This window comes from Xiphophorus maculatus, chromosome 15 (assembly GCF_002775205.1).
Source record: "Xiphophorus maculatus strain JP 163 A chromosome 15, X_maculatus-5.0-male, whole genome shotgun sequence".
Lineage (NCBI taxonomy): Eukaryota > Metazoa > Chordata > Actinopteri > Cyprinodontiformes > Poeciliidae > Xiphophorus > Xiphophorus maculatus.
The window spans coordinates 14236736-14249421 of record NC_036457.1 but is presented as its reverse complement, the minus strand read 5'-3'; the positions used below and the strand labels follow the sequence as shown (position 1 = coordinate 14249421).

Below are 12686 nucleotides of genomic sequence, written 5' to 3'. Positions count from 1 at the left end.
TTGTTTTCAAAGATTAGGGCAGATCTGTCTGAACAGGTTGCAGGTACAGCCTCTCTCTCACACAGAGACCTTCTCGGAGATCTTTCCAACTTGGAGATCCAGAGAAAATGGAAAGACAAAATGAGGAAGGAAAATAGGGAAAAAGTTCAAAGCGGATGGTAGGGATCTAGATCTGCATTAGGTATGGAATCAGGCTCATCTGTATTGAGAAGTGTCATCAAAACAGTCATTTCCAACTGATCTACAGTACATGCACTAACACAAGAACACAAGAATCTATGCAGTGCTGACAGTTTCTTTATTTCATTTAATTGTGCAGCCAGGAAGCAGTCACCTTTCTTTAGACAAGACAATAAAATGACCTGCTGATTTCTTGAAAAAAAAAAAAAGCTTTTCCTTTCGGATGAATTTCCCTGCGGTCCTAATTGGCAGTCAGACAATATCCTTGAAACTCATCTATGACGCACAGTAAAAAGAAATAATGTGTGAAGACCCATAAAAAAGATATTTTTTTACAGGATCATCAACGTTTATCTAAAAATCAAAACAACTCTAAGGTTTTATCCCAAGTCTTTCAAATCAGCTTTTCTGTTTTATCTCCAGATGAACAAAAAGGTAGTAGCATATAATTTTGTAAATGCAGCACAGTTGTAGTCTTTGCAAAGAACTGTAGATGACTGCAAAGAAGTAACAATGCCTTGCAAAAGTATTTGTACACTTTGAACTTTTTTTTTTTACAGTATCAAGTTGCAAATTCCAATATACTTTATATGGACTGTACGTGAGACACCAACATAAAGCGGAGCAAAATTTAAAAGTAGAAGGAAAAAGATACATGTTTTTACATTTTTTAAGAGGAGCATAAATAAAAAAAAACAGCCAAGAGGCCTCAAAGTAACTCGGAAGGAGCAACAAAGATCCACAGCACAGTGGGATAATCTGTTGACAAACAACTATTAGCTTTGCACTCGTAAATTATTGTCTGCATGGAGAAGTGTAAATAACAAGAGACACTTTTCATAGACAAACACTAAAGTCATAATCTGCAGTTTTGCACAAGTCATGTAAGGTACATAGCCAACATGAGAAAAAGGAGCTTTAAGCTTTTTGACCTTAATGCAAAAAACACCGTATGAGGGAAAGAAAACACATCATCCCTGTGGTGAAACATGGTGTGTGTGCTTCTCTTCAGCAGGGACAGGAAAACTGTCTCTGCTGAGACAGAGACAGTCTCAGCTGTCTCTGAAATAAATCCTGCTAAAGACTGCAAAAGACTTGAGACTGTACAATTTTTTTTTGCTAGTTTCACAGAAACACACCAAAGCGGTGCAAAAGATTATTTACAGTGTATATGCAAATGAATGCCAAGGAATTATTCTTTTCCTTTTGTAGCCTGAAAAAAATGCTACTTGGTATTTATCTACCACATAAAATCCCAGTAAAGATTAGTGGAATTTGTGGCTAAACAAAATAATCAAGGGGTAGTAATACTTTTGCAAGGCAATGTAAATAAAGCAGATGGCAAACATAAGTATTTTGTAAATTTCTTTGATAACCATATCTAAATCAACTGCATCTGTAAACATAATTTCCCACCCACGCCCTCTGCTCCCCCCCCAAAAGATTTAAATAACAAAAAAAAAAATTATTTTGGTAACACTTAAAATTAATCAAAATGTTTTAGCGCACTAGAAAATAAATTAGCACATTAACTATTTAAGCTCTTAGATAAAGCAGTATTAGAATCCAGAGTACAAAAATTGGAGGTGAACTTTGGTTGTAAATGCTGAGCAGGTGTGCATTTTCTGTGACATTTTGGTCCTAACAGGGTCCAAAGCATAGTTGGACAGAAGAGCATGGAGCCTATGTGATCAGCATTTTGCTTTTCTTCATTAACAAACTGTTTTGCAGACAACCAACACAACTGCCTTCCATCTAAAACCAGAAGCTTTTACAGACTTGCCCATAAATACACACCCGACACCCGCTGTTCTTCTTAAGTTGGTCCCGAATCATGTCAATCTACATTATCTGAAGAAATGATTGTCTGGTTGATTTCTCCCCTCCCTTCCCTCCTTCTCCGTCCACTTTTAGATTGTTGCCAGGCACACGCCTCTTTCTTCTTCACTCCCTTTTCGCTCTACCCTTCTTTTGCCTCTTCCCATTTTCCTCCACTTCTTCCATGTTGCAGTGGCCGTTAGTCACAGCGGATGTGCCGTTGGCCACTGGCTTGCCGCCTTTGTGTGATGAAGGTTTGCGTCTGTAGGCGTGGTAGTAGAAGTTGGCGAAGAGGATGATGAAGGTGACAGCATAGCCGATCAGAGCCCACTGCATCCAGCAGGGAAATGGGCAGCCAGTGTAGAGCGAATAACCGGCGTGGCCGATAGTTACGTGAAACTGGATCTGTTAAACATGGAAAGTATCTAGATTTAGAAAAATGTATTAAATTAAAAAAACAGTTTAAACTCATGTTGAGACATCGCTGTGGTTCATTCAGGCTGCAAAAGACGAGACAGAGCAAAACTTTCAGCTGAATATCGGAACAGCAAATTGTTCTGGTTTTTTTTTTTTCCCTTTTGAACTTTCAATTATCTGGAAATGTAGGCAGCTTTACAGGAAGCTCAGTTTTAAGGAATTACTGAGAACTACACGGAGATTTCTATTTGAGCAATACTAGCTGTGCTGACAAAGCTGGTAAACACATACGCCAATTTAAGATGCTAAACCAGCTTAAAACATAAACTTAATATAATTTTATCTTTGTTTTAAAATATCAGGTTGTTCAAAATCCTACTTATTTAAACTTAAACTATTCAACTGAATAATTCTACAATAAATACAGATTCTTTAAAACTCTTATTTAGTGAAAAGCACAATATATCTGTGAGTCAACTCTGGACTATTTTTTCTACTGTGATTACAGATACTTTAAAGTTTATTTGTGAAACCGTTGAATACATCCACCTAGATCCTTTTTTTTTTTTACAATTATTCATCTTTCTGATAAGTTACACAAGACACATCTTCTGAGCGTGTGTTGAGTGACACAAGAGAGGGCTCACCCAGGGTGCGAAAGATGCAAGAACCAACCAAAGTCTGTATCAGCAGGTCAAAGGTCAAACACCAAACATTGCGAATGTGGACATAAAACTCAGGTAAATCTGTCCTGATGTTATGACATAAATAGGAGAACTACAAACAATGCTCTAGAACTTGAAAAATCAGTTTTATTTTTGTGTGAAATGTCTTAAAATATGATGCTTTTTACACAATTTTATGCACCAAAAATATAACTTAGGTTATACAAAAGGTCCACAAAAGGAGTTCAAATGCTTTTAAATTGTTTTATTCACACATAAATCAATGATAATTAATAAAAACTATTCTTGTGACCCAATTATCTATCAAAATAGTACAACTATATTAGGACGTTTCGAATAATCTTGCATTTTTAGGTAAACTTTTAAGGAACATGTTGTCAGGTTTGTTATGCTCTTATTTTGCTTTGGGCTGGCTGATCAACACGGACAGAATATCACTTGAATACCAACAAAAACTAAATATTTAGCATCTGATAACACCAAAGTAATTAGAAGTTCAGCATGTAACAAAAAATTACAGATTTCACAGCCTTTTCCTGTGGTTTATATCCTCCTAATGGTAAGTGACAGTAATCTTTTAGGCATAATATTGTGGTTATTAATGAAGCCCTTTCTTTAGATAAACAATATATAATTATTATATGTAAATGCTATTTTAACCTAATATCAGATTTATTCATTTACAATTATTAACTGAGTTCTTACCTAAAAGAGAGACATCACCCTCCCAAAATTATCCCATGCTGTCCATATACTGTACATATCAACAGCAATACTTTATAACTATAACAGACCCTGAATACATGTCTAAACAGTAAAAAGAGCGAGATGATGTTTTAAGAGGAGTTTAACAGTGAGATTTTTTTGTGTGCAAGGTGCATCCTTAAATGTGTTACTCACCATCTGAATTATGGTGAGGTATTTCTTCCACCAGAGATACTTCTGCATATGAGGTCCCAAGGCAGCCAGGCCATAGTAACCATACATTAGGACGTGGATGGAAGAGTTGATGGTTGCACCGAAAAATGCTGTAGACAGGGTCAAGATTTGTTCAGATGTAATTTTGTCCGGGTTGTTAATAAACCCCCAGCAAGTACAAAAGATTGGTTCAGTCTGGACTGTAGAACAAATCACACATGCTTTTACTCACACTGTCCACCAGGGACCCACTTGATACCAATCCACCAGAGGATGAACATGGTACAGTGATGGTAGACGTGGAGGAAGCTGACTTGGTTGAACTTCTTCCTCAGTATAAAAAACACCGTGTCCAGGAACTCCACCCCTTTGGAGATGTAATACCACCAAAGAGCAGATGCTATCTGGAGACATAAAGGAGGCAAGAGTTGATGGTAGAGGTCAAACATCTGCACAGTGACACAACGTTTAGGTAATGCAGGTCATAGACATTAAGGATGACAGTTGAAGTGCTATAATATTGAATAACAGTGTTTGCTTTGACCAAACATTGGGTCAGAATCTGACCCAGATTGTTGGGTTAGATAAAATACTAGAAGAAACACCGTCATTTTTGACAGGCCGCCATTTTGAATTATATAAAAGCCTGACCGGACCTAATGGAAACAACTATTAGAGATTTTATAAAAGATTGTAAAATATTCAAATGATGCTATGGTGTAATGTTAATATTAGTGGGATGTAATTCCCAATAGAAAACAGTTTTGCTCACTTAAGGTAACATTATCCTTTCACTTGCTAAGTAGTGCTAGCTATGTAGTGCTAGCTGTGTTTAACTTTCACACTTTGACTAAATAACTGGCTTTAAAGTCAATAAAGACAGGCTATATCGTATGCAGAGATAAATATATTTGTTATCAAAATTTAGCTGGTCATGAAAAGTCTATTTAGACTTGTTCAGGTTGTTGTCTTTGTTCTTTGAATCACATAATGTCAATGCTGAGTTCACTAAACATGAAGTCTTTAATCTGACCCTAAATAGTTGTTCAGTGATCCAGATAATGGCCTGCTCTTTTCAACTGACCTTTAGTTAATCTTAATGTTAGACATGAACTTCTTTGACTTATTTTTGAATGAAAAAGACATGTCTGGATTGGTGATGTTTCACCAAAGATTAGTAACCCAAACAAGTCAGGGTAATTAGCAAAATGACCTGAAATTTTAATTCAGCTGCATTTACAGAACTTTATTAAGTAAGAGACAATTTGGATTGCTTGAGGTGGGGTTTGGGAACTTGCACAGTGAGTATCTGACCAACAGAAAACCATATGTCTGAGTGAACTCAACAGCTTGTCAGACTGGTTTCACTTTAAATTTGTGTAAAATTCACCTAAGTTTTATCCACTATTTTTGAATCAAATAGTTCATGTTCTATGTTGCCATTTACAGGGTCTATTTTACAAAATTGCATTCACACAACAACATTAATTAGGAAGTGTGGACCTGTCTTCAGTTTAAATTACCATCAGTGACGCAGCAGTGTTGAAAGTTTGTAAAATAGTCTTTCTATGAAGCTTTAAAAGGTGAAGTTGTTTCAAAATAGCATAAGAACACTTTTGCAACTGGTCCCACTGACAAGTCAGCTCAACTTTCCTGTGAAGATTAATTTTACCACATCAAGCTGGTTCAAACCTCTGTCTCAAAAACAAAAGCTGTTGACTGCTGACATCTACACTACACAATCCCAGTTTAAACAAAATACAAACAATATGTTAGGCTAAAAAACAAAAAAATAAATAAAATAAAGAAAAAAAACCTAATTGCCATAGAGGTCATTTTATTTGTATTTTTCTTAAAAATGAAAAGTATTCTTATATAACAAATCTCATCTATACTTTTGTTTAATCCTGTTCTATTATTTGCTGAGTGTTGGACATGCACATGGTTCACAAGGACATTCTCTAAAAGTCACTATGATAACTCTGACCTCTGGAGTCCCTCCCACTGAGCCAGAGCATGCAGCGCTGCAAAAGGAGGTGGAGCTGCAGCTTAAAGGTGGGGTGACCAATCACCGCACCCTCTTTGTCCTAAAATGCCAGGCTCTCATCATCTCTCTGTTTCTCTCCTGCTCTGATGCCCAGCAGAATTAGCGATCTACTAATCGTCAGCAACAAGATTACAGCATCACTCCACCTGTTAGCTGCGGGGAAAGCGCTCGAGGCCGTGTGCGCGATTAGCAACCACCTTAAACGTCAACATTTGTTAAACGAATACAATTTTCTCCAGACAAGATAGGATGTGTGGACAGATTAGCTTAGTGAAAAGTGCAAGTGGGGAAGCTTACCCTGACTTCATTCACGTCATTTGAGTAGTTGACAGGCTGACACAGGTAGCTGTATCCAGCAGCTCTTGATGCTAGTAGGAGCTGACAAAAGGGTGCAAAAGGCAAAGTGAGATCAGGGTTGGGGAGGGACGGCCAATGCAATGAAATGATACGTTAAGATGATTCACCCCAAAAAGACAGAGCAACAAGCATTTACAGACATTTGTATCAATAAAAAAGTTCATTTCAGGAACAATATTTAAAAGCATTTCAACATGTATGTTGAAATGCTTCAACATACCATACATGTTGAAACCTTGTCAAAACCCTGGCTTTTAGCACATGTATTCCAAACGATCATAAACCACTAATCAATTGAATCAATTTTGACTGAATTGAACTGTATCTATTTTGATCTGAACTTTATTATTGGAAAATAAATCAGACTGAATTTGACGCTACACTTTTGGAAATAACTTTAGCCTGCTTTTCTTGTAAAAAAGTATGGATTACCTTTGTAATAAATGGGTGCTAAACAATTAAACTGGATTGAATTACTTTTTGTCATACTGTTATACAATAGGCTGAAGACGTATGAATGGCAGAAAATAGCTAAATGTTAAGTAAATTAAATGGATTCTTTGGAGACCAGTTTTATTTTTATCACTCAATGGTCTTTGACATACGTTATAAGACTGTAAATTTAAAACACTGCTATCTGTCCAGAGTGGCACCAACCTCTTTGGCGATGTAGAAGTTGAGGACCACCATGCTGAAGTTGTACACTATGAGGGTCTTCCTGAGTGTAAAGGGTTGGCGGTCCTGCATGTACCTAGGCCCCGCCCACAGGAAGATCAAGTACAGGCAGCTGATGGCCAGGGTGGGAGAGGAAGAAGACATCATCGGCCAGTTCTCCACCCTCTTGTCTGGGCAAAATGGAGGGTTTAAATTATTACTGAGTTTCTACTGTTGTTTAATTAGTTTATGCCTAAACATTTTAATTAATCAGCTGAAATGTTACTCACACCATGTAAATAACATTTAATTTGAAATACACCAATCACCAAGCATAGAGACAGAAGACACATTTTTTCTTGATTTACAAGGTCAAAAATAAAAAAATCATTTTTTTTTCTTCATTAAATGCATCAAAGCTAAGAATTCCTACTTTTTTCAGTTCATGAACACAACAACCAGCAGAGTGTGCTTTGAGTTAAAAAAAAATCTAATAAAAGTCACCATTTGGTGTATAAATGTGAAATATCTTGTAATTGTTGGATTCAAAACCATCATGTATATGAAAGAATCTCAAACACAATTTTTTTCTCTTTCATGTCTTGAGAAATGTGCAGCTCCACATTTCAGCAGATGATTTTAACGCAAAATATTCGAAAGTTCACATTGTTGTTTTTGTTTGTCTTACGAGACCACTTCAATACCGTCTTTGCTGTCTTGGTGAAAGAAACAAGAACTTAAAACTTTGAACTATTACTGCTTATTCTAACTGGATATAGCAGTATAACTAAATTCAAAAATGCAGTTTAGTAAAATGTAGCATAGATCCATCCTGTCTATGTCACATCGATGTCGACTCTAAGGCTCAGGCCTGGGAAAGCAATACAACAATGTACTTTTATAAGCTTCAAATTCAAGTAAACAATTACTACATAACATTCAAATCTTTACATGTGCCTCATAAGCCACGCTGCTGGTGAGAGTGGATCAGGAATCGGTGAACCCATCTTACCTGCTATAGTAAGGCTCCATTTATAAAACTCTACTGTGTCATTCACAAGATGTGTTACAACCTCCATGGCTCTACCGTTGCTTGTGATTAAACTGCGGAGACAGAAAACACCAAAGGGACACAAAAATTAAATTACAGGTCATGCACACCACATCAGTGGGACACAGGACTACGCCCTACTAGCTTGAGTGGGTACTAGTTTTGCAAACAGCTGCAAGACACAAAACATTGTGTTTTTAATGCTGCTGTTAGGGACAGTATAAAATTCTTATCTGTGACAAAACAGACTTAAAATGGATAATTGTCTATAGACCTAGAAGTCAGAAGTATATCACAAAAGTCAGGTTTACTAACATAGAAATGGAGCTGGGAGCTAATGTCCATCCTCTTATGAGCCCGTATTATATTATGAGTTCTAGAATCTCAAAGTTTTTCATCACAAACTAATCAATTTAAACATGTTAAAATATACTTTCAAGCAAGTTACCTCAACACAGGATTACTTCTTGTAGAACGGACTCATATGAATTAATCAACAAACATTCAGTTAATTTAATATAGCGCGTTGTGTGCTGATTTCATGTTGAGTTTGATTGGTCTGGGAAGCTGGAGCTCAGATCTGGGAAAGAGCTTACATCCTAGCTGGGTGAATCTCAACTAAATGCAGGAAAACCAACACAAGCTATCTCTTCTGGTGCTAACTAGTCATAGCAATTTAAAACGTCCAAGAATTCTTTGCGTGACACACGTTCAAACCCTAAAGAAGCATGTTCACAATTAGAGGTTGTATAGTATGTGTAACACTGGAACTATAACACATAAAAGACACAAATGACCAAAGATTTTCTGATAGAGATCCTAGTTTTAAACTAGACAAATAATTAAGGAACAACATTTTCTTTATTAAGCCTCAAAACATACATCACTAACCTTTATCAGATTTATATTTGAGAAAAGTGCGCCCAAGGACATGCTCCACCTATTTTTGCATGCTGGTTGCTGCTATATAAATGGTGAACGTTGAAACTTAAACACATAAAGGTAATGAATTTGGATTCAAAACGATCAGATTTTCCAGTGTTTCACCAGCCTGATTTGGCCTTTCAGAGCGGATCAAAGGAAAATGGTTGATTCCTATCTCTGACTGATTAATTGGGTAGTTTACACTATTTTTCACTACATTTCACAGCCCCATATTGAATACTCAGTTTGGGGCTGGTCTGTGAACTCTGGTTTCCCCAGCCTGCGTTTGGACTGCAGGAGACATTTTTAATATATGAATAAAGTGGAAAATCTAATCTCCATTTACAAAGAGAAGGCACCCACTTACTTGGCTGTTCTAAACCCTAACATTTATGCAGAATGAGTAAAGCACAAATGCTCAAATATGGAGGATGGAAAAGAGCTTTTAGCTGAGTTTTGCGACCCACCCACAGACTCATATTCTGTTAAGGACCCTGTACAAGCTTTGGCCAATTCTGGATGTCTGGCTCACTGAGACTAATTAGGGTGCCTTACATAACAAACAGCTCTTATCCGCCACAGAGTTGAGAGCTTTTGTCTTTATATTAATCTATTATTAATCCAATGAGTCAGATCAGCTGTCCTTTAAATAATTAATAGCCAAGTATACAGTAACTACTTTACCAATGTGAGTGTTCAGGAAAAGAGCTGAGTACTTCAGTCCAGTGTTACACATAGGTGAAGGGATTAAATAATCTGCACAGACGGACAATCTTTGAGGGATTTTGCATGATAACACATCAGGATGTAGTCCAACCAGCAGGCAGACACAGGCCAGATAAGAGATAGAGGGTGAAGCGTAACAAAAAGACTGGGGCGCATGTGTCAGCAGGTTTCAGCTCTGGCCGCTCAAGAGGCTTAAATTCAATTGATCAACGAGCTTAGATGAGGGCCTAAGTACAAATGCCCAGAGAAACACAGAGTCTGATCGGTGAATATCTAAATGCATGTGCTGGAAAATACAAAAATAAAACTAGAGTTCCCACATATTCACAGCCAGTCATGGTTTAAAACTACTTTGCAAGCTAAAGTGTTCTTGCTGTATTTTTCCTTCATGTTTATAACAGGTGGTGGTTGGCTGAAATGTGCTGAGAGATAAGATACAGAAAAATAAGAACAGAAATAGCTAAGTGCTATTATAGGTTTAAATTATTTCCTTAAAAATAATTTCAAATTAAAACCTGACACAGTTAAGCTCAACAGGTTTGAGACTGGAAATTAAGAACATACCCAGCAACAGACACACAGTAAACATCACAAAAACACACAAGCATTAGGAGCTACTTACGTCTTTGATAATTAACAGTGTATAATGACATCCGGTGCAATTTGATGCCCAACCCCGTTCACTTCGCCCCTCTTCTTCTCTGTTTTCCTCTTCTTCTTCTTCTTCTTCTCTGACCAATACCTAATCAGTTTCTGCGTCGCTACGCTCGCACCTCCACATTGAGCAGCAAATATATTTTGGCAAGAAACTAGACAAGGCAAGTGAAAAAATATATATATCTACGTCTAAAGAGTGGCGCGATACGCACGAGGTCCGCTCAGCCGCATCATCTTCCTCCAACCTCCTGGACACTGAGGAGACAGATGGAGGCTTCGCGCATGCGGACTTTGGCGTCTCCCGTGTTGCGACTCTGTGAGGCAATTAGCCTATTTTCCTTTGCCTTTCTTAAGTATCCACTACTCGGGCGTTGCACCAATCTTTCCCGAAACCAAACTTACACACTAAACTTCAAATAATCGCTACAGGCAACAATAAATTCCAACTATATAACATTTTGTCTTTTCAAATGTTTTCATTTAGGCCTTATAAATATGTGTCATTGCTTAACGAGGTTCTGGTCTGAATTTAGCTTCATGTTGTGTCTCACCGTTTTCCAATTTTGATGAAACGTCGCACAATATTGATAATTCCTAATAGCTATAATAATTTCCAGATGATTTAGCAGATTATAAACAGTTGTTGAAAAAAGGGTTCACAGACAACATAGAAAATCCTGACGAAACAAAAAACTGTTTTTTTTTTAAATTATTTTAAATTAACTGAATTGTTTACGGGATGTTTTCTGCAAACTATTTTTAAAAACACCTATTTTTTGTCTGTTAGTACCCACGTTAGATACATTTGATTGCAACCGGGATGTTGCAACAATTACATGCATGTAGTATGAATTATCTAATGATGGCACTTTGGATAAGAGCACTTCTGTAACCTATCTAAGGATGTTCAGATGTATGTTTTTGGGGTTTGCTGATGTATTCTGTCAGGGTTTCTGTAGCTCAGAAGTTTATACTAAGTAAGCAGAAGAAGCAGAGTATTGGCAATTTCCTGCTACTGACTTATTTTTTTTTTTAGGATTTTCTGTAGTTGTGCAATTTTAAGTAATTGTACAATGTGGAATGATGAAATGTTGAGGCTATTCAAGGAGAACATGCAATATTTTTTTATTATTTCGAATGAATAATACTGATGCATTGATGCATCACTTCTACAGAAATTTGCAAGCCTGATCGGTTTGATCTTTCCAGTGTTCTTCACTGCTTTTGAATTGGGCTCTTACATCGCCAAGGACCTGGGCCGCCTGTGGAGAGTGTTGATGTTTTACTAGTGAAACAATGCTCCACATCCAATATCTGACAATATCAATCAAAAGTTTGCAAATTACCCACATTTTTAATAAAGTATTTTTTTTTATATTTAGCTTTTACATGTAACAGTAGCCAAAAAGAAAAACAAAATATCAGTAGTTACCCATACTGAGGACGCCTAACTTAAAAATGTTACATCTGTCTTTTAGTATCACTTTGTAACCTTTTGGGTTTGTTTTGCGCCTAATTTTGATCATTTCTGGCCTCCAGTTGCTCTTAGATTGTATCCTACAGAGATTGTCATCCTTTTTTAAAAAAATCTTTTCATTTGGTCATGCAATTCATCATTTGGCTGCTCTCTGTGGGAATCTAATTGTCTGTTTAACCAATTTTTTATACGCTCACATTTGGCCTCTAGATGGTGCTGTCAAGTTAACATTGGGCTCATATGAGACCAATTAGATCAATTACCACACTTCATCCAAAGTATCTCAGTCGGAGAGGTTTCATCTTGTCTCATGTTTATTCTGCAAGAAGATGGTATGTTTTCCACTTTATTTAATAAATATGCTCACGTAAGAGTTAGATTTTATTGTGTTATTAAAGCATTTCCTCCACAAATCCTGCACTCCAAAACTAACATACAACGAATCTTTCCACACTGCAGTAAAATTTTAAAATGTAATCATTAATATGGCTAATTCTGTTTGCGCTCTGCGTCAAGGTGCATGAAAGAAGCCTATTTGTAGAGGATAATCTATTCCACATTTGGCTTCATGGTTCATTTCATGCCTGCAATTGCACTGCAGTTTGCTGCTTGCAGTTATTTACTTTTGGAAACAAGAGTCTCTCATTTCTAAAATTTACAATCCTGAAGCCTTATTTATCCTCAGATCACTGGAAAAACATGAGCAATTCTTCCAGTGCACCTTCGTTTGAATTTTTTTTTTTAAACACACTTTTTTCCTATGGTTCAGATCCA

General features: G+C 36.8%; 1 protein-coding gene across 1 annotated transcript; it reads right to left on the bottom strand.

Moving 5' to 3' along the window:
* Positions 1–1656: 1656 nt before the first annotated feature.
* LOC102217542 (elongation of very long chain fatty acids protein 4) lies at positions 1657–10689 on the bottom strand. The gene is made up of 7 exons (XM_005808341.2): positions 10401–10689; positions 8090–8181; positions 7081–7268; positions 6364–6444; positions 4252–4423; positions 4002–4129; positions 1657–2403 (listed from the first exon to the last, which is right to left on the bottom strand). The coding sequence occupies exons 2-7, from the start codon at positions 8154–8156 to the stop codon at positions 2125–2127; spliced, it is 915 nt and encodes a 304-aa protein (XP_005808398.1). The 5' UTR covers positions 8157–8181; positions 10401–10689; the 3' UTR covers positions 1657–2124.
* Positions 10690–12686: the final 1997 nt, after the last annotated feature.